Here is a 23,130-nt window from a genome sequence, read left to right as displayed (position 1 = left end):
GTTAATTCGCTTCTGTAAATTGCAGTAAAGTGTAAAGTGTGTCAGATGCAAAACTGGGATAACATTGAACTGGTGTGAACGGGTGATAGATGGTCTGCGTGGACTCGACGGGCTGAAGGGCCTGTTTCCAGGCAGTATCTCTGAACTAAGAAGAGGAGGGAGAAAACATGGCAGGTAATAGGGTGAACACAGGCAAGGGGGACAGCTCGTGAAAGTGTGGCACATTTTTATCAATATTCAGATTGAGAGGTTCTTAATTAGTATGAGTGTCAAAGGTTACGGGGGAAAGGCAGGAGAATGGGGTTGAGAGTGAAAAGTAGATCAGCCATGACTGGGCGGCATGGTGGTGCAGCAGTAGATTTGCTGTGCCAGAGACCCAGGTTCGATCCTGACTACGGAACTTTTACTTTGTCCCCATAGGTTTTCCCCGGGTGCTCCACTTTTATCCCACACTCCAAAGACATACAGGTTTGCAGGTTAATTGGCTTTGGTAAAAAATATTCAATTATACCCAGTGTGTAAGATAGTGCTCGTGTATGGGAATCGATGGTTGACACGGACTCGATGGGCTGAAGGGCCTGCTCCCACGCTATATCACAAAACTGAACTAAAGACTGAATGGCAGAGTAGGCTCAAGTGGCTTAAATCTGCTCCTATGACTTGGAACATAAAATCCCTCCAGTCCCTATATATCCATGTCTCTATCTAAAAGTCCACATGCTTCTCCAAATGATAGACACATGGACTTGAGACCTTGGATGGGCCATGATCTTACTGAATGGGAGAGCAGCTTAGAGGGGCCGAGTGGCTGGCTCCTATTGCTGCTCCTTAGTGCCAAAGGCTATAGTGCCTGATCATCTCCTGCAATGATGTATTGTGGGTTTGTAACTCTACACTCAGTGGCCTCTCTCTTTTGATTTCCAGTTCACGGATCCTCCCTCTCACTGGTTTCAAGCACATCATCTCTTTACTCCACGGCAAGTATCATCGCCAATTATCAATGTCATGGGCTTTAACCGATTAGCAATTGTTAATGGTAGAATATTAATTATCAAGGTCTTGTCAATGCCGATGTCAATTATCAGTTATCAATGTCCTGGGCCCAGACCGTGAAAGCCCACTGTGAGACTGTGCACTCACTGAGAGGAATTATTGGATAATGAATGGCCAGAATTCACTGCTCTATCTTCCACCACCCTGAAATCTACAATAATCATGGACTTGAGGACTAGATATAGTGACCAGTGTCCATCAGCACATGTGCAGCAGACCAGCAGAGTGGTTTCCTCTTTCCCTCCCTTTCCTAGCTGTCTCCTTCACTCTCTTCTCTCCTTTTCCCACTCACTATCTATTTCTTTCCCCTCTTCCTTTTTCTTTCACTCTTCCCATCTCATGTTTTCTTTCTCCCATTCCCTTCCTCTCTCTCTTTTCCTCCATTCTCTCTCTTTCCTCCGCCCACTCTCTCTTTCTCTCTCTCTTTCCCCCATTCTTTCTCTCCCGCCCCCCCCCCAATTCTCTCTTTCTCTTTCCCTCCCCATCTTCTCTCTCTAACCCCATTCTGTCTCTCTTTCCCTCACCATTCTCTTTCTATTTTTGTATTCACTCTCTCACAATCTCTCCCTATCTTCTTCTCTCTCTCCCCCCCCCCTTCCCCTCTCTTTTATTGGAGAATTATTAATAATAATAATAATACATTTTATTTAATGGGCGCCTTTCAGACATCTCAAGGACACCTTCTCATTACTCGTGCCAAGGAACCACGCTCCCTCTGATTTATTGGTGGTGGGGAAAGAGACTGACGTGCCTGATTCCGTGCTGCCGTCTTCAGTGATGACAGCCCAGGCTGCTCCAGGATGTCTACGTTTCCATGGTTACACTCAGTGAGATCCTGGCAGTGGGATTGCAAGTCCTATTGGCATCGTGGGGGGGCTTGTAGTAGATCAGGGACGCAAGCCAAGCTTGTCTAAGCCTGGTGCCAAGTGTTGGCAACTGGGGCACTGAGGGAACAAAGGCTGAGGCCGTGCATCTGAGAGGAGGCTATCTGGATAAGCACCATCATACTCCATCGCCACAGCAACAGGGGCCAGCAAGCATTCTAGTTTCACGCAGGTTTGATAACTCAGGTGCGCGCAGACACGCAACTCTCACAGAGAGAACAATCAGGTGACTTTTCTTTCATAGTGTAGGAAGGAACTGCAGATGCTGGTTTACACAATGGATAGACACAAAGTGTTTGAGTAACTCAGCAGGTCAGGCAGCATCTGTGGAGTAACCCTTCTTCAGACAGAAAATAGAGGTGGGGGGAGGAACTGGAGGTAGCAAAAGGACCATAAAGTGCTGGAGTAATTCAGCAGATCTGGCAGCATCTCTGATCTTTGGGGAAAAGGGTACCTCCAGGTCCCCCTCCCACCCCCCCGGTTCCCCCTCCCCCTTTCTACTTTGTCTGAAAATGGGTTTAGATCCGAAACGTCACCTATTCCTTTTCTCCAGAGATGCTGCCTGACCCGCTGAGTTACTCCAGCATCTTGTGTCTATCTTTCCCATATGGGTTGAGACTGGAATATAAACGCAACGGTACACAAAGTCTGAGATGAGGTGAAGAAAAAGATAAAGTATGTGCATTTCTACAAGCCTCTCATCATCAAATGCTTTCACTCAGTGGATTTTTAAGAAATGTATATACATTTGATGTAGCACAGGAGCACAGCTGGTAGAGCCATTGCCTCATAGCACCAGAGACCAGGGTTCGATCCTGAACCTTAGGTGCTGCCTGTGTGGAGTATGCACGTTCTCCCTGCGACCGAGTGGGTTTCCACTGGGGCTGCTCCAATTAACCTACAAACCCGTACGGTTTTGGAATGTGGGAGGAAACCGGAGCGGCTGGAGGAAACCCTGCGGTCGCTAGGAGAAGGTGTGAACTATACAGAAACAGCACCCATGGTCAGGATCAAACCCAGGTCTCTGGCGCCATGCGGCAGCAATTCTACCGTTGTGCCACTGTCCGCTGTTTCTGCTTTAAGTCATGGTTTTCTTTTTCTTTTTTCTTTCAGGCTGAAGAGAAAGCACATTCAGAGGTAAGGGGTGTCAAGGTTAAGTATTGGATAGAGAGCATTTCCGAACCTAAAAGCCACCCGTTCCACCTCAGACCCACTCATTCTGCATGTTTTCTTTGGACAATTGGGCAATATTGCCAAAATCGTTATTCCTGTCCCAACCCTGAATTCCCCAGAAACAAAAGGTAGGCCAGGGTTATTTGACCAGTGCTTCAGATTCCATCACAGTTGGGTTTTAGTCAAGGCTCGAGTGTTTAAGTTTACTTTAGTTTATTTTGGTTTAGTTTAGTTTGGTTTAGTTGAGTTGAGTTTATTCTCATGTGTACAGAGATACAGTGAAAAGCTTTTGATGCGTGCTAACCAGTCAGTGGTAAGACAATATATGATTACAATCGAGCCATCCACAGTGTACAGATACATGATAAATGGAATAACATGAATAACGTATAGTGCAAGATAAAGCCTGTATAGACCAATCAAAAGTAGTCCAGGGATCACCAATGAGACAGTTAGTAGTTCAGGACTGTTCTCTAGATGTTGGTAGGATGGTTCAGTTGCCTGATAACAGCTAGGAAGAAACTGTCCCTGAATCTGGAGGTGTGCATTTTCACATTTCTATACCTTTTGACTGATGAGAGATCGGAGAAGAGGGAGTGGCCAGGGTGCAACTCGTCCTTGATTACGTTGGTGGCCTTGCCAAGGCAGCGTGAGGTATAAATGTAGTCAATGGAAGGTGGGTTGGCTTCTGTGATGGTCCGGGCTGCGTCCACAATTCTCTGCAATTTCTTGCGGTCTTGGATGGAGCTGTTCCCAAACCACAGGCTGATGTATCCCAATAAAATGCTTTCTACAGCGCATCAGTAGAAGTTGGTGAGAGTTGTTGGGGACATGCCAAACTTCCTAAGCCTTCTAAGGAAGTAGATGTTTAATTGTCATATGTCCCTAAACGGAACAATGAAATTCTTACTTGCAACAGATATGTAAACATAGCACTCTGTAAACACTATAATAAACCACAAAAAATAGTTCAGGAAATTTAAAAAAACAGACAAATAAACAAATAATAATAGTGCAAAGTAAAACATAATGCCTCCAAGTCTATATAGTTTGGAGCCTATTTGAGGTTGTAGTGTTAATAACTTGATGGTTGTTGGGAAGAAGCTGTTCCTGAACCTGGACGTTACAGTTTTCAGGCTCCTAGATCTTCTTCCTGATGACAGAGCGTGGCCAGGCCCAGGTCTCTGATGATGCTGGCTGCCTTCTTGAGGCAGCGACTCTTGTCGATCCCTTCGATGGTGGTGGTGGGGGGGGGGGGGGGGGGGCAGAACCCATGATGGACTGGGCAGTGTTCACCACTTTTTGTATTCTTCGTCGTTCCTGGGCATTCGAGTTGCCGAACCAGGCCAGTAAGTGTTTGAGGCTAGCGGAACTCGAGCTCCGCATTGATGAGCTGGAGACCCAACTTCATACGCTGCGGAACATCAGGGAGGGGGAGTATTACCTGGATGTTTTGTGCCAGGGGATGGTCACACCGACCAGTTTAACTAATTCAGTAGTTAGTGAGCAAGGTGTGGCCATAAGCGAGGCAGGTAAGGGGAACCAGGAGGAGATGCGGCAGGAGCCACAGCCCTTGTCCCTGACGAGCATGACCGAGGCTCTTACTCAATGTGAGGACGGGATCAGGGGCTGTGGGAGGGATGAGCAACCTGGCTGCAGCACCGTGGATCAGGGGGCCATTCAAGAGGGGGGAGTTAGAAGAAATGCCGTTGTGATAGGGGATAGTATTATTCGGGGGGTAGATAAGGTTCTCTGCGGCCAGCAGAACATGTCCCGAAGGCTGTGTTGCCTACCCGGTGCTAGGGTTAAGGATATCTCTGCGGTGCTGGAGAGAAATTTGCAGAGGGAGGGGGAGGATCCAGTGGTCGTGGTCCATGTGGGGACCAATGACATAGGAAGGACGAGGAAGGAGGATCTGCTGAAGGAGTTTGAGCAGTTAGGGAATAAATTAAAAAGCAGAACCTCGAGGGTACTGATCTCCGGATTGCTACCTGAGCCACGGGCCAAATCGGCGAGGGTACGTAAAATTAAAAAGCTGAATGCGTGGCTCAAAGACTGGTGTGGGAAAAATGGGTTTGGTTTCTTGGGCCACTGGCACCAGTACTGGGACAGGGGGATCTGTTCTGTAAGGACGGACTTCACCTGAACGGTGCTGGGACTGGGGTCCTGGCAAATCATATAACTAGGGCAGTAGAGAGGTCTTTAAACTAAGTAGCGGGGGGGAGGTATCAAGGGGGGTAATAACGGCAGGGGTAGAGGAAATAGAGCAGGGTATCAGTGGGGAAGCGGAAAATCAAAATGTGACAGAAGGATCCAGAATGTGTGAAGATAAAGCTCTAGATGTAAAAGGGGCAAAAACGGAAAGGAAGGGTAGTAAAAATCATCTGAAAGTGCTTTATCTAAATGCACGGAGTATTCGAAATAAGATAAATGAATTAACGGTGCAATTAAGTATATATAGTTATGATATCGTGGCCATTACGGAGACATGGCTGCAAGGGGATCAGGACTGGGAGTTAAATATAGAGGGGTACTCGACAATTAGAAAAGATAGACAGGAAAGAAAGGGAGGAGGGGTGGCCCTTTTAATAAGGGAGGGAATAACGGCAATAGAGAGGAAGGATATTGCGTTGAAGGATCAGGATAGTGAAACAGCTTGGGTACAGATAGAGAATAACAAGGGGAAAAAAAACACTAGTGGGTGTAATTTATAGACCTCCAAATAGCTGTGACGCTGTTAGTCAGAACATAAATCTGCAAATAGTTGACGCATGTAAAAAGGGAACTGCTGTAATCATGGGGGACTTCAATTTTCATATTAATTGGGTAAACCAAACTGGGCAGGGTAGACTAGAGGAAGAGTTTATAGAATGTATTAGAGACGGGTTCCTAGAACAGTATGTCGCAGAACCGACAAGGGGGGAGGCAATCTTGGATCTGGTCCTGTGTAATGAAGCAGGATTAATTAAAAATGTCATAGTTAGGGACTCGTTGGGAACAAGTGACCACAATATGGTCGAATTCCATATTCAAATAGAAGGGGAGCAGGTTGAAACTCAGGCTAGGGTGCTTAGTCTAAATAAGGGGGATTATGAAGGTATGAGGACTGAGCTGATCAAAGTTGACTGGGATAGCAGACTCAAGAATAAGACGGTACATGAGCAGTGGTGTACGTTTAAGGATCTACTGTATAACCTTCAAGAAAAATTTATTCCTATGAAGAAAAAAAGGGGTAAGGGTAAGAACAGTCAGCCATGGCTCAGTAAAACTATAAAGGATAGTATTCGGCTGAAGGCAAGGGCATATAAGGTAGCCAGAAATAGTGGGAGGGCAGAGGATTGGGAAGCATTTAAAGGTCAGCAAAAAATAACTAAGAGATTAATTAAGGTGGGGAAAATAGACTATGAAAGGAATTTAGCGAACAACATAAAAACTAATAGTAAGAGTTTTTATAGCTATATAAAAGAAAAAGGGTGGCTAAGGTGAACGTTGGTCCATTGGAGGGTGAGACTGGAGAGTTGTTGGTGGGGAACATGGAAATGGCAAAGGCATTAAACGAGTATTTTGTATCAGTCTTCACCATAGAAGACACAAAAAATATTCCAACGCTGGATAAACAAGGGGCGGTAGGAATGGAGGAGCTAAATACTATTAAGATCACCAAGGAGGTGGTATTAGGGAAATTAATGAGACTGAAGGAGGATAAATCCCCTGGGCCTGATGGATTACATCCAAGGGTCTTGAGGGAGATAGCGGTGGGGATTGTGGATGCATTGGTGATAATTTTCCAAAACTCCCTGGAGGCAGGAACGGTCCCAGTGGATTGGAAAATGGCCAATGTAACACCTATATTTAAAAAAGGAAGTAAACAGAAGGCGGGTAACTATAGACCGGTTAGTCTAACATCGGTGGTGGGTAAAATGTTAGAGACAATTATTAAAGAAACACTAACGGGGCACTTGGATAAACATGACCTCATCGGACAGAACCAGCATGGTTTTGTGAAGGGGAAGTCCTGTTTAACGAATCTGCTCGAATTCTTTGAGGAAGTAACAACCCGGGTGGATAAAGGGGAACCGGTGGATGTGGTATACTTGGACTTCCAAAAGGCTTTTGACAAGGTGCCACATAAGAGACTATTGCTAAAAATAAAAAATTATGGGATTGGGGGTAATATATTAGCATGGGTAGAGGATTGGCTAACAAATAGGAAGCAGAGAGTGGGGATAAATGGTTCATACTCGGGATGGCAACCGGTAACTAGCGGGGTTCCGCAAGGGTCGGTGCTGGGACCCCAGTTGTTCACAATTTATATAAATGATTTGGAGGAGGGAACCAAGTGTAATATATCAAAATTTGCGGACGATACAAAAATGGGAGGAAAAGTAGGGGATGAGGAGGATAGGAAGAGTCTGCAAAAGGATATAGATAAGCTAGGTGAGTGGGCAACAACTTGGCAGATGAAATTTAATACTAATAAATGTGAAGTCATTCACTTTGGGAAAAAAAATGATAGGGCAAGTTATTTTCTAAATGAGGAGGAGCTGCGTTGTAATGCAACGCAAAGGGATCTAGGGGTATTAGTACATGAATCACTAAAAGTTAGTATGCAGGTGCAGCAAGCAATCAGGAAGGCCAATGGAGTTTTGGCCTTTATTGCTAGGGGGATTGAGTATAAAAATACGGAGGTCTTGCTGCAGCTGTACACAGTATTAGTGAGACCACATTTGGAATACTGTGTACAGTTCTGGGGTCCATACTTAAGAAAGGATGTACTAGCCCTGGAGGCAGTGCAGCGAAGGTTTACAAGATTAATTCCTGCAATGAGGGGATTGACATATGAGGAAAGGTTAAGTAGGCTGGAACTCTACTCTTTGGAGTTTAGAAGAATGAGAGGCGATCTCATTGAAACATATAAGATCGTGAGGGGCCTTGATCGGGTGGATGCACCGAGGATGTTCCCAATGATCGGGGAAACTAGAACTAGGGGACATAGTCGCAGAATAAGGGGGGGCTCTTTTAAAACTGAGATGAGGAAGAACTTCTTCACCCAGAGGGTGGTTAATTTATGGAATTCACTGCCCCAGGGAGCAGTGGAAGCAGAAACGTTAAATATATTTAAGTCTAAAATAGATGGTTTTTTAGCTGCCAAGGGGATAAGGGGCTACGGGGAGAGGGCAGGGATATGGACCTAGGTATGGTTAGTATAGTAAGACCTGAGTGATCTCCTGGACAAGTGTCGATCGCCTGGATTGGGGTCGGAGAGGAATTTCCCGGATTTTTTTCCCGAATTGGACCTGGGTTTTTATCCGGTTTTTTGCCTCCCCCAGGAGATCACGCGGTTCTTGGGGTGGAGAGGGGTGATAGCGGTATAAAGGGGAGGGTAGTGTCTTGTGTTCTGTGTCTTGTGTCTACTGTTTGTGGGTAAGTGTGTCTGTTTAGTGTTCAGCCATGAGCGAATGGCGGTGCGGGCTCGACGGACCTGGTGGTCTACTCTCGCACCTACTTTCTATGTTTCTATGTTTCTATTTAGATTAGATTAGATTCCTATATTGTCATTCAGACCTTTCGGTCTGAACGAAATTATGTTGCCTGCAGTCATACACAGAACCAATAAAAACAAAACATACAATAAACACAAATTAAACATCCACCACAGTGAGTTCACCAAGCACATCCTCACTGTGATGGAGGCAAAGTCTTAGTCTCCGTCTCTTCCCTCCTTGTTCTCCCTCTGCGCTGAGGCGATTGATCCAGGCCGGAGATGCCGCCCTCCAGTCCAGCGGACCTCCGTGGTGATGTCGCCGCCGCCGAAAGCCGGAACGCCGTCTCCGCTCCGAGACGGCCCGCCACAGCATCAGCTCCATGATGCAACCGGTCAATATACTCTCCATGATGCAACCAGTCAATATACTCTCCACTGTACACCTGTACAGAAGAGAGTATTTGTTGACATACCGAATCTCCACAATCCTCTAAGGAAGTAGAGACATTGATAATTGGCATGTCCCTGCTCCAATTCCCGATTATTTCCTGAGCTGAGTTTAAATTCCCCACCTGCTGTGGTGGGAATTGAACTCTTGTTATCTAGATTGTTGGCTAAGCAAAGTTCCCACAATGCTCCCCAGGTTCTTCCTTCCCCTCCTCCTCCCCATGTATTCCACAGAAGGGAAGTCCCTCTGACCGATTCAAACACAAAGGGCTGGAGGAGCTGGCAGCTGGGTCAGGCAGCATCTGTGGAGGGAATGGACAGGTGACATTTTGGGTCAGAACCCTTCTTCAGACCGAGGAAGTATCTGAAGAAAGGTGTAGGGAGGAACTGCAGATGTTGGTATATGCTGAAGATAGACACAAAGTGCTGGAGTCACTCATCAGCACAGGCAACACCTCTGGTGAAAAGGAATGGGTGACGTTTCAGGTCGGAACCCTTCTTTTGTCAGGGGTTACGGGGAGATGGCAGGAGAATGGGGTTGAGAGGGAAATATAGATCAGCCATGATTGAATGGCAGAGTAGACTCGTTGGGCCGAATCGCCTAATTCTGCTCCTATAACTTATGAACTTATGAGCTGCTTGTAGACTCTTGCTTTAGTTGAGTTAATATGGGGTGAGATTGGTGATTGAAATCCATCAGACCTTTCCGCAACACTGTCTTAAGTTCAAATATTTCCCCCCTAAAACAGCAAATTCGGAAGCTGCGAAGGGAACTGGATACCTCCCAGGAGAAGGTTGCCACTCTCACCTCCCAACTCTCCGCCAATGTAAGTCTACTGTTCGATCCTGACTTTGGGTGCTGTCTGTACGGAGTTTGTACGTTCTCCCTGTGACTTCTCGTGGGTTTTCGCCGAGTGCTCCGGTTTCCTCTCGTGCACCAAATTGGCTCTGTGTAAAATTGTGTAGGATGAAGCTAGTGTAGGGGGTGATCGCTGATTGGCGCGGACTCGGTGGACGAAGGGTGTTCATGCTGTACCTCTAAACTAAAACAAAACTACAATCAAGCTAAACTTAACTAGTAAAGATAGAACGAAGGGAAAGATACTGAATGCAGAATATAGTTCTCAACATTTTGTAGCATAACAGTTCCAGAGACAAAGTTCAATGTTGATTAGAAAATTGGCCAGTACTCTAGATTATGGAAGGACCGTTCACGAGCCTGAACAACAGAGAGGAAGAAGCTGTTCCTGAGTCTGGTGGTGTACGCTTTCCAGCTTCCGCACCTTCTTCTGGACGGGAGTGGGGAGTTGAGGGAATGACGGGGGTGGGGCAGGTTGTTGATCGTGTTGGCAGGGTGCTGATGCTGTGCTGTGTTTGCAGGCACATCTCGTGGCAGCCTTTGAGCAGAGTTTGAGTAACATGACGTCAAGGCTGCAGAATCTCACCATGACGGCCGAACAAAAGGTGAGTCCGACCGATGTTCACATCCACTTATCAGGAGAATTCAGGGAGGCACGGTGGTGCAGCGGAAGAGTTGCTACCTTACAGCGCCAGAGACCCGGGTTCCATCCTGGCCTCGGGTGCTGTCTGTACAGAGTTTGTACATTCTCCCTGTGACCATATATAACCATATAACCATATAACAATTACAGCACGGAAACAGGCCATCTCGGCCCTACAAGTCCGTGCCGAACAACTTTTTTCCCTTAGTCCCACCTGCCTGCACTCATACCATAACCCTCCATTCCCTTCTCATCCATATGCCTATCCAATTTATTTTTAAATGATACCAACGAACCTGCCGCCACCACTTCCACTGGAAGCTCATTCCACACCGCTACCACTCTCTGAGTAAAGAAGTTCCCCCTCATGTTACCCCTAAACTTCTGTCCCTTAATTCTGAAGTCATGTCCTCTTGTTTGAATCTTCCCTATTCTCAAAGGGAAAAGCTTGTCCACATCAACTCTGTCTATCCCTCTCATCATTTTAAAGACCTCTATCAAGTCCCCCCTTAACCTTCTGCGCTCCAGAGAATAAAGACCTAACTTATTCAACCTATCTCTGTAACTTAGTTGTTGAAACCCAGGCAACATTCTAGTAAATCTCCTCTGTACTCTCTCTATTTTGTTGACATCCTTCCTATAATTGGGCGACCAAAATTGTACACCATACTCCAGATTTGGTCTCACCAATGCCTTGTACAATTTTAACATTACATCCCAGCTTCTATACTCAATGCTCTGATTTATAAAGGCTAGCATACCAAAAGCTTTCTTTACCACCCTATCTATATGAGATTCCACCTTCAAGGAACTATGCACGGTTATTCCCAGATCCCTCTGTTCAACTGTATTCTTCAATTCCCTACCATTTACCATGTACGTCCTATTTTGATTTGTCCTGCCAAGGTGTAACACCTCACATTTATCAGCATTAAACTCCATCTGCCATCTTTCAGCCCATTTTTCCAAATGGCCTAAATCACTCTGTAGACTTTGGAAATCCTCTTCATTATCCACAACACCCCCTATCTTGGTATCATCTGCATACTTACTAATCCAATTTACCACCCCTTCCTCCAGATCATTGATGTACATGACAAACAACAAAGGACCCAACACAGATCCCTGAGGCACCCCACTAGTCACCTGCCTCCAACCCGACAAACAGCCATCCACCATTACCCTCTGGCTTCTCCCATTCAGCCACTGTTGAATCCATCTTGCTATTCCTCCATTTATACCCAACAGTTGAACCTTCTTAACCAACCTTCCATGAGGAACCTTGTCAAAGGCCTTACTAAAGTCCATATAGACAACATCCACTGCTTTACCCTCGTCAATTTCCCTAGTAACCTCTTCAAAAAATTCAAGAAGATTAGTCAAACATGACCTTCCAGGCACAAATCCATGTTGACTGTTCCTAATCAGACCCTGTTTATCCAGATGCTTATATATATTATCTCTAAGTATCTTTTCCATTAATTTGCCCACCACTGAAGTCAAACTAACAGGTCTATAATTGCTAGGTTTACTCTTAGAACCCTTTTTAAACAATGGAACAACATGCGCAGTACGCCAATCCTCGGGGACTATTCCCGTTTCTAATGACATTTGAAATATTTCTGTCATAGCCCCGGCTATTTCTACACTAACTTCCCTCAATGTCCTAGGGAATATCCTGTCAGGACCTGGAGACTTATCCACTTTTATATTTTTCAAAAGTGTCAGTACTTCTTTTACTTTGAAACTCATAGTATCCATAGCTACTCTACTAGTTTCCCTTACCTCACATAATTCAATATCCTTCTCCTTGGTGAATACCGAAGAAAAGAAATTGTTCAATAACTCCCCCATCTCTTTTGGCTCTGCAGATAGCTGTCCACTCTGTCTCTCCAATGGACCAATTTTATCCCTCGTTATCCTTTTGCTATTAATTTTGCTATTTTGCTAAATGCATTTCGTTGTCTCTGTACTGTACACTGACAATGACAATTAAAATTGAATCTGAATCTGAATCTGATCTAATATAGCTGTAGAAACCCTTTGGATTTACTTTCACCTTACTTGCCAAAGCAACCTCATATCTTCTTTTAGCTTTTCTAATTTCTTTCTTAAGATTCTTTTTACATTCCTTATACTCCTCAAGCACCTCATTTACTTCATGCTGCCTATAATTATTGTAGATCTCCCTCTTTTTCCGAACAAGATGTCCAATTTCCCTTGAAAACCAGGGCTCTTTCCAATTTTTACTGTTTCCTTTCAACCGAACAGGAACATAAAGATTCTATACTCTTAAAATTTCCCCTTTAAATGTCCTCCATTTCTCTTCTACATCCTTCCCATAAAACAAAATGTCCCAGTTCACTCCTTTTAAATCATCTCGCATCTCATCAAAGTTAGCCTTTCTCCAATCAAAAATCTCAACCCTAGGTCCAGTTCTGACCTTCTCCATAATTATATTGAAACTAATGGTATTGTGATCACTGGACCCGAAGTGCTCCCCAACGCATACCTCCGCCACCTGTCCCGTCTCATTTCCTAACAGGAGGTCCAGCACTGCCCCTCCTCTAGTAGGTACCTCTATGTATTGCTGCAAAAAACTATCCTGCACACATTTTACAAACTCCAAACCATCCAGCCCATTTACAGAATGTGTTTCCCAGTCTATGTGTGGAAAGTTAAAATCTCCCACAATCACTACCTTGTGCTTACTACTAATATCTGCTATCTCCTTACATATTTGCTCTTCCAATTCTCATTCCCCATTTGGCAGTCTATAATACACCCCTATAAGTGTTGCTACACCTTTCCCACTTCTCAGTTCCACCCAAATAGCCTCCCTAGATGAGCCCTCCAATCTATCCTGCCAAAGCACTGCTGTAATATCTTCCCTGACTAGCAATGCAACACCTCCACCTCTTGCCCCTCCAATTCTATCACACCTGAAGCAACGAAATCCTGGAATATTTAGTTTCCAATCACAGCCCTCCTGCAACCATGTTTCACTGATCGCCACAACATCATACTTCCAGGTGTCTATCCAGACTCTAAGCTCATCCACCTTTCTTACAATGCTCCTAGCATTAAAATATGCACATTTAAGAAACCCCCCGTCTCTTATTCTCTGTTTATTTCCTTTTTTTTCTTTCTCCTCTTGTGTCCGAGTGCTTCCCTTTTCTGCTTCCTGCCTCCCATTCTGTCTACTAGCTTTCTCTATTTGAGTCCCTCGCCCCAACCATTCTAGTTTAAAGTCTCCCCAGTGGCCTTTGCAAATTTCCCCGCCAGGATATTGGTCCCCCTCGGGTTCAAGTGCAACCCATCCTTTCTGTACAGGTCCCACCTTCCCCAAAAGAAGTCCCAATGATCCAGAAACTTGAAACCCTGCCCTCTGCACCAGTCTTTCAGCCACGCATTTATCCTCCACCTCGCTCCATTCCTACTCTCACTGTCGCGTGGCACAGGCAGTAATCCTGAGATTGTTACCTTTTTGGTCCTTTTCCTTAACTCTCCTCCCAACTCCCTAAATCCTCCCTTCAGGACCTCTTCCCTTTTTTTACCTATGTCATTGGTACCTATATGTACCACGACCTCAGGCTCCTCTCCCTCTGATTTCAGGATATCTTGGATGCGTTGAGACACGTCCGAGACCTTGGCACCAGGGAGGCAGACCACCATCCTGGTCTCCCGACTGCGTCCACAGAATCGCCTATCCGACCCCCTAACAATAGAGTCCCCAATTACTATTGCCCTCTTCTTTTTTTCCCTACCTTTCGGAGCAACAGGGCCGGTCTCTGTGCTGGAGGCCCGTCCGCTGTCGCTACCCCCGGGCAGGCTGTCACCCCCATCCGTACTCAAACAGGAGTACTTATTTGCAAGGTGTACCGACATTGGAGTACTCACTCGTTCCTGCCTCTGCCCCTTGCCCTTCCTTAGCGTGACCCACATGTCTCTCTCCCGTGGTTTTGGAGCGGCCACCTCCCTATAACTCCCCTCTATGATCTCCTCACTGTCCCTGACCAGACAGAGGTCATCGAGCTGCTGCTCCAGGATCCTAATACGGTCCCTTAGGAGCCCCATCTCTCTGCACCTGGTGCAGATATGGACGTCTGGAGGGCCATCCGACACCATGACCTCCCACATCTGACATCCAGAACAGTACACTGCTCTGACTGTCATTCTCTCGCCTTACCCTGGATCCGATACCAGTATAATACAATAGAAACTGCTGGGAGAAATCAGCAGGTATCTGACTCACAAACAGCTGCTCCCTCAACAAAAAGCACTGTACCTTTAGCCCACTGTACCCTTAGCCCACTGTACCTTTACTAAAGCACTGTACCTTTAGCCCACTGTACCCTTAGCTCACTGTACCTTTACTAAAGCACTGTACCTTTAGCCCACTGTACCTTTAGCCCACTGTACCTTTACTAAAGCACTGTACCTTTAGCCCACTGTACCATTGGCTCACTGTACCTCTACTAAAGCACTGTACCTTTAACCAGAAAGCAGAAATGCTAACCTGAGGTTGCACCCAATCAGCTGCTTCCTCTAGTCTGCTTCCGCCAATCAGCGGCTTCCACCAGAACCCTCCCTATGGAGTGTGGAACGTTACGGGTTTCGGTAAAAGCCCTGACCCTCCTCCACTCGCTCCAACGGTCCCGGGCCTCTGTGAAAGAAAGCCTCGCGCCCGATTTAAGTACTCACCGCCCTGACCCTCCTCCACTCTGACTGCGTGGGTTTCCTTCAGGTGCTCCGGTTTCCTCCCACATCCCAAAGATGTGCAGGTTTGTAGATTAATTGGCTTGTGTAAATTGTTCCTAGAGTGTAGGAGAAGACTAGTATATGAGGTGATTGTTGGTCGGCGTGGACTCAGTGGGCCAAGGGCCCTGTTTCTAAGCTGTATCTCTTTTGTTGCTTTTTAGTTGCATTCTACTCAGTCAATGAAAAGACTGTACACGTTTACAATTAAGCTGCCACCAGTGTAGATACAGGATAAAGTGAATAATGCTAATAGTGCAAGATAAAGTCCAGTAACGTCCGACTAAAGATAGTCTGATGGTTCCCAATGAGGTAGATGGAAGGTCAGGACTGCTCCTTAGCTGGTGAAAGGATGGTTCAGTTGCCTGATAACAACTGGGAAGAAACTGTCCCTGAATCTGGAGGTGTGCATTTTCACACTTCTGTACCACTTGGGTGATCGGAGAGGGGAGAAGAGTGAGTGACCGGGGTGAGACTAGTCCACTGTGGTTTTCGTTTCTATGTCTTGTACAAGTTAAGGCGTGTGTGCCTGTGATGCTGCTACATGCAAGATCCTGCCTTGAAGTAAGAATCCAACTTCTCATTGTCCTTCTTGCAGGAGTCGGAACTAACTGAACTGAGAGACACGATTGACTCGCTGAAGACACAAAACACAGCAGCACAAGAAGCCATCCAGGGAGCGCTCAATGGCCCTGAGCACAGGAGCAGAGGTACGGACCAGTGTAGCTGGACATCTGCACGTCCTTGATCTTGCGCTGCCATTTATCAGTCTGCTCCTCAGGTCCAACATCCCCTATAATCAACGGCAGAAAGTTTAGTTTAGTGTTACAAAGTGGAAGCAGGCCCTTCAGCCCATCGAGTCCATGCCGACCAGCAATCTCCATACACTAGCAGGATCCTACACACTAGGGCCAACTTCCACCTTTTTTCTACCAAAGCCAATTAACCTGCAAACCTGTGCGTCTTTGGTATGTGGGAGGAACGCAGAGCACCCAGTGAAAACAAAAGGCGGTCACAGGAAGAACGTGCAAACTTCGTACAGACAGCAGCCATAGTCAGGATCGAACCCGGGTTTCTATAGCTGTAAGGCAGCAACTCTATCGCTGTGCCTCCCCCCTATTTTGTTTCGGACAATAAACTTTATTCACAATAATAAAAAAAATAATAAAATAAGAACAGTGCAAAAACTCTATCGCCATTCTCGCCGTTTATACATTCATTATTCGTAATTAGGGCAGCATAGTGACACAGCGGCAGAGTTGCTGCCTTACAGTGCCAGCGACCTGGGTTTGATCCTGACTACAGGTGCTGTCTGTACAGACAATGTACATTCTCCCTGGGACCGAGTTAGTTTTCACCGGTTTGCCCCAGTTTCCTCCTACACACCGTAGGGGTTCGTAGGTTAATTGGCTTCTGCAAATTGTAGGATAGTGGGAGTGTACGGGGTGATCGCTGGTCGGTGTGGACTCGGTGGGCCGAGGGCCTGAAACGTTGCCTTTTTCCTTCGCTCCATAGATGCTGCTGCACCCGCTGAGTTTCTCCAGCTTTTTTGTGTACCTTCGATTTTCCAGCATCTGCAGTTTCTTCTTAAACCCTTACCACTCATGTGGCCCCCTGGGGTGATATCCATTCCCTTGTTTGAGGGGCGTCTCCACCAGACTCTGCCCCCTCAATGTCTAGCAGCAGAAGGACCCTGGACTGTGATCCTCCCCCCACAGAGCCATGGCGTTGGCTGCACCAGGTTTCAGTGCGTCACTCAGCACGTACTCCTGCAGGCTGGAACGGGCCAGTCGCCAACATTCCCAGATGGACGTCTCTCTCTGGCAGACAGGCAGCATTTCATGTCGGCACCATACTTCAGACTGATCCCAACCTGAAACGTCTTCTGTCCGTTTCCCTCCACAGATGCTGCCTGAGCCGCTTAGTTCCTCCAGCACTTTGTGGTTTGACAAAGATTCCATCACTTGCAGTGTTTCGTGTCTCTTTAGACTTTACCTCAGAGATACAGCGCTGAAACAGGCACTTCGACCCACCGCCAACCAGCGATCATCCCATACACTAGCACTATCCTACACACTAGGGACAATATACAATTGTTACCAAAGCCAATTAACCTACAAACCTTTAAGTCTTTGGAGTGTGGAAGGAAATCGGAGCACCTGGAGAAAGCCCACGTGGTCACAGGGAGAATGTACAAACTCCATACAGATATCAACAGAGGTCAGGATTGAGGCCTGGTCTCTGGTACTGTAAGGCAGCAACTCTACCACTCTGCCACCGTGCCACCCTATTATACATGTGCTCCATAATACATCCGATATTGTGCATTAATATTTGCCCTCGGCCTGTGAAGAACGGGAACCCGCAAGATATTTTACGGTGACAACATTTTATTTCCTTGTCAGACGTGCGGATCAGAAGACAACATTCGTCAGACAGCGTTTCGAGCATTAACAGTGCGACCAGCCACTCGAGTGTTGGGAATGCGAACGACATAGAGTTGAAGAAAAAGAAGAAGAAACAAAGTTGGGTAAGTTTAATTAGTTAGAGTTATAGAGAGTCATAGAGTCATACAGCATGGAAACAGGCCCGTTGGACCAACATGCCCATGCCCCATCTACACTAGGCCCACCTTCCCTCGTTTGGCCCATATCTCTCTAAACCTGTCCTATCCATGTACCTGTCTAATTGTTTCTTAAATGTTGCAAAAGTACCTGCTTCAACCTCCTCCGGAAGAACGTTCCATACACCCACCACCCTTTGTGTAAAAAACGTTACATAGAAACATAGAAATTAGGTGCAGGAGTAGGCCATTCGGCCCTTCGAGCCTGCACCGCCATTCAATATGATCATGGCTGATCATCCAACTCAGTATCCCGTACCTGCCTTCTCTCCATACCCTCTGATCCCCTTAGCCACAAGGGCCACATCTAACTCCCTCTTAAATATAGCCAATGAACTGGCCTCGACTACCCTCTGTGGCAGGGAGTTCCAGAGATTCACCACTCTCTGTGTGAAAAAGGTTCTTCTCATCTCGGTTTTAAAGGATTTCCCCCTTATCCTTAAGCTGTGACCCCTTGTCCTGGACTTCCCCAACATCGGGAGCAATCTTCCTGCATCTAGCCTGCCCAACCCCTTAAGAATTTTGTAAGTTTCTATAAGATCCCCTCTCAATCTCCTAAATTCTAGAGAGTATAAACCAAGTCTATCCAGTCTTTCTTCATAAGACAGTCCTGACATCCCAGGAATCAGTCTGGTGAACCTTCTCTGCACTCCCTCTATGGCAATAATGTCCTTCCTCAGATTTGGAGACCAAAACTGTACGCAGTTACCTCTCAGGTTCCTACTATAATCTTTCTCCCCGTCACCTTAAACCTATGTCCTCTGTTTCTTGATTCCCCTACTCCGGACAAGAGACTCTGTACGTCTACCCGATCTATTCCTCTCATGATTTTGTCCAGCTCTATAAGATCACCCTTCATCTTCCTGCGCTCCAAGGAATAGTGTCCCAGCCTGCTCAACCTCCCTGTATAGCTCAGGCACTCGGGTCCTGGCAACATGCTCCTAAATCTTCTCTGCACCCTTTCCAGCTTGACAACATCTTTCCTATAATATAGTGCTGGGTTTGAAATGATCTAACGGGGAGGAACAAAGGAGAACTGGGAAAATATGTGAGGGGGGAAAGCTTGAAGGGGAAAGAGCTACCTCGATTGCATATGTGTCTGTGAATTGTCCCCTGGTCTTCTATGGACTGGCCTGACCTGCGGCACACATTGCCAACGTTAACAAAGGAAGTCTTTCAGCTTGGCTTTTTCCCTTTGCAGCTCAGGAGTTCGTTCAAGCAAGCTTTTGGTAAAAAGAAGTCTTCAAAGCCTAATCTCTCCCACTTAGACATCGAAGAACTCCCTGACCCTTCCCCATCATCATCGCCTCAATCACAGCAAGGATTGACGGAGGTCGCAGGCATGAAACCCTCGCACTCCACATCTGCGTAAGAATAAAACATTTTGCACTGCTTCATCGACGCTAAAGAGATCCTGATACCAGTGGACTCTTGGAGGGAGGGAGGGAGAGGAGGGGTGGGGGGGGGCATAGGGAGAGGGTTTAAAAATGAGGAAGCTTTGTTACAACTGTGCAAGGTGCTGCAGAGGCCACACTTGGAGTAACGAGCCCAGCTTTTAGAGAGTCTCAAACCAGAGACCATAGCCACAGAATAAAAGGATGGACCTTTAGAAAGGAGATGAGGAGGAATTTCTTTCGCCAAAGGTTGGTGAATCTGTGGAATTCATTGCCACCCACGGCTGTAGAGGCCAAGTCAAAGGATATTTTGAAGGTGGAGATTGATAGGTTATTGATTGGAGATCCGGGTTGGATCCTGACTACGGGTACTGTCTGTATGGGATTTGTACGTTTTCCCTGTGATTGCGTGGGTTTTTGCTGGGATCTCTGGTTGCCTCCCACACTCCAAAGACGTTCAGGATTGTAGGTTAATTGGCTTGATATAATTGTAAATTGTCCCCATGTGTGTGTAGATAGCGTCAGTGTTCGGGGATCGCAGGTCGGCGCGGAGGGCCGAAGGGCCTGGTTCTCTAAGCTAAACCGAATCAAATTAAACTACATTTTGTTAGATATCATCTTTTGACAATCTGCTTTGTTAGTTTAATCAAGCTATTGTCTGTGTTCTTTCCCCCCACGTTTGTCTATCTGTGCAGAGGATATCAGTGTAGCAACTGTGTGGGTGAATCAGCCTCTGCCTGGGTGACAAAGAAGCGTCTAAATGGCCCCGTGGTCTATCAGCACCAGTCCCGGTAAACTGCAGTGTGGTGCATGTGTGGGAGAGACTGGGGAGGGAGGGGGGTGTCTTGGATTCTGTTACCCAACTAGGTCATAGCCTCAAGCCAACTTCCACTGCCCAACCTCATGGTGAATGAAAATCAAATCCTGCAGATGCCGCAAAGTAAGCATGCAAGTACAGCAGGCAGTGAAGAAAGCGAATGGCATGTTGGCCTTTATAACAAGAGGAGTCGAGTATAGGAGCAAAGAGGTCCTTCTGCAGTTGTATAGGGCCCTAGTGAGACCACACCTGGAGTATTGTGTGCAGTTTTGGTCCCCTAATTTGAGGAAGGACATTCTTGCTATTGAGGGAGTGCAGCGTAGGTTTACAAGTTTAATTCCCGGGATAGCGGAACTGTCATATGCTGAGAGAATGGAGCAGCTGGGCTTGTATACTCTGGTGTTTAGAAGGATGAGAGGTAATCTTATTGAAACATGTAAGATTTTTAAGGGTTTGGACATGCTAGAGGCAGGAAACATGTTCCCGATGTTGGGGGAGTCCAGAACCAGGGGTAAGAATAAGGGGTAAGCCATTTAGAACAGACACGAGAAACACTTTTTCTCACAGAGAGTTGTGAGTTTGTGGAATTCTCTGCCTCAGAGGGCGGTGGAGGCCGGTTCTCTGGATACTTTCAAGAGAGAGCTAGATAGGGCTCTTAAAAATAGCGTAGTCAGGGGATATGGGGAGAAGGCAGGAACGGGGTACTGATTGGGGATCATCAGCCATGATCACATTGAATGGCGGTGCTGGCTCAAAGGGCCAAATGGCCTACTCCTGCACCTATTGTCTATTGTCTATAAATCTGAAATAAACAGGCTTTTGAAGGCTTCAAAGTACAAAAATGATGAGAAGCATGGGTGGGATATTTGCTGTAAGGAGAGTCATGCAGCAGGCCCTTCGGCCCAACTTGCCGACACTGGCCAACATGCCCCAACTTCACTAGAGGTTGGACAAACTTGGATTGTTCTCTCTGGAGCAGTGGAGGCTGAGGGTAGATCTGATTGAAGTATATAAAACTATGAGAGGCATAAATAGGGGAGGCAGTCTGAACCTATTTTTCCCAGGGTGGCTATGTCAAAGACGAGAGCGGACATAGCTTTAAGATGAGAGGGGCAACATTTAAGGGAGGTGTACAGGGCAGGTTTTTTTTACACAGAGGGTGCTGGGTGCCTGGACCACGCTGCCTATGGTGGTGGTGGAGGCAGTTACCATAGTGGCATTTAAGAGGTTTTTGGATAAGCACATGGATATGGAGGGAATGGATGGATGTGGACCACCTGCAGGCAGAGGAGATTAGTGTAAGTTGGCATCATGTTCAGTACAGACATTGTGGGCTGAAGGGCCTGTTCCTGTGCTGTACTGTTCTGTGTTCTAAATTAGGTTGGGTAGCATCTGTTGAGAGAGAAACAGTGGGCAAAAATATAAAATAGGGTAATGGGCAGACTGATTGAGGGTGATGGTCTCATATCCCACCAAACCTTTCCTGTGCATGTACCTGTCCAAATATCCTTTAAATGTCCATGTACATGACTCAACTAATTCCTCCGGCAGCTTGTTCCATACACCCACCACCCTTTGTGTGAAAAAGTTGAAGCAGGAACTTAGTTTATTGTCACGTGTACCGAGGTACAGTGAAAAGCTTTTGTTGCGTGCTAACCAGTCAGCAGAAAGACAATATGTGATTACAATTGAGCCATCCACAGTGTAGAAATACATGATAAAGGGAATAACGTGAGCAACCTTTTGTGCAAGATAAAGTCCGGTAAAGTGTAAAGTACCGCTCTCTAGTTGGTGATAGGATGGTTCAGTTGCCTGAAAACAGCTGGGAAGAAACTGTCCCTGAATCTGGGCGTGGGCATTTTTCACATTTCTACGTTGCCCCTCAGGTTCCTATTAAATCTTTCCCCCCCTCACCTTAAATCTATGTCCTCTGGTTCATGATTCCCCTCCTCTGGGCAAGAGACTGTGTGCGTTTACCCAGCTGAGTAACGGCAATGCATCTTGTAGATTTGTGCTGAGCGTGTGTTGGGTGTTGGAGGAACAGATTGTTGAGGACAGTCGATGGGGGGGGCATTCAATGACGGTTGCTTCGTCCCACTGGTGTGGAGTGTTGTTGGGCTAAGTCTGTGTTGGAAAAATGGGAGTGTTTTATATCTAACTGCACCTGGCTTGCTTTACGATCCGTGAGTTTCCAAACTAAACCAATTGTGCTGGTTAACACGTTAACTTGCTGGACCGCCCATGCTAACAGCTCCTTGCGTTGGTCTCGTTGAGGGTTTGTGTGTGTATTCCACAAATGGCTGTCCCTCCACACCCGTGCTTACATTCACATTGCACTCGAGAGCATTTACACCCACATTTAGCCTCACATCTGCATGGGTGATCGATGGCCAGCATGGACTCGATGGGCCTGTTACTGTTCTGTTTCTTTCAATCAATTCAATCTGCAAGGGACAGATTGATTGAAAGGTACAGCATGGAAACAGGCCCTTCGGATTACTGAATCCATGCCAACCATCAATCATCCGTTCATTCGAGTTCTATGATATCTCAGTTTCTGGTCCACTCCCTACACACTAGGGGCAATTTACAAGGGGCCTGACTGTTCCTCCAACAAACCCACGTGTCTTTGGATTGTGGGCGCAAACTCCACACAGACAGCACCGCAGGCCAGGATCAAACCAGGGTCTCAGGAGCTGTGATCTGACCGTCCCTCATATAGTTGAAGAAATCTTCTTTCTTCACTCATCTCTTGCCTGCAAGATCTTACATTGACTGTGGCAACGGTTGGGCTACACCACTCAACATAGAAAGTTAATGAGCTATTTCCTCCTGGGGCGGCTGGGAATCTCAACCCCAGAGGGGCAGCCCGTGACGATTCAAGACCATGCTTGAAGGGCATTTAGAGTCTTGAGGAGAAACATTGTAAACAGTTTAAAACTGCTAGAACTTTGGTTTGGCCAAGGATGGAGAGTTGTGTGCAGTGATAGACAC

At 46.5% G+C, this 23,130-nt stretch overlaps 1 protein-coding gene across 8 annotated transcripts in view; it reads left to right on the top strand.

Annotated features, from left to right (window-relative positions):
- The window catches only part of nav3 (neuron navigator 3), a 330,490-nt gene that overhangs the window by 287,048 nt on the left and 20,312 nt on the right, over positions 1–23,130 (top strand). For all 8 annotated transcript variants that reach the window (XM_033037973.1, XM_033037971.1, XM_033037967.1 and 5 more), the window contains 7 exons: positions 925–977; positions 3,051–3,074; positions 9,792–9,869; positions 10,423–10,506; positions 15,901–16,012; positions 17,708–17,832; positions 19,127–19,293. In XM_033037973.1, coding sequence (XP_032893864.1) covers positions 925–977; positions 3,051–3,074; positions 9,792–9,869; positions 10,423–10,506; positions 15,901–16,012; positions 17,708–17,832; positions 19,127–19,293 — 643 coding nt within the window. The remainder of the gene's footprint in view (positions 1–924; positions 978–3,050; positions 3,075–9,791; positions 9,870–10,422; positions 10,507–15,900; positions 16,013–17,707; positions 17,833–19,126; positions 19,294–23,130) is intronic.

Source organism: Amblyraja radiata, chromosome 19, assembly GCF_010909765.2.
Source record: "Amblyraja radiata isolate CabotCenter1 chromosome 19, sAmbRad1.1.pri, whole genome shotgun sequence".
In the NCBI taxonomy this organism is placed as follows: domain Eukaryota; kingdom Metazoa; phylum Chordata; class Chondrichthyes; order Rajiformes; family Rajidae; genus Amblyraja; species Amblyraja radiata.
Note: the sequence above shows the minus strand (reverse complement) of the source record. Positions and strands in the feature narration are given on the sequence as shown.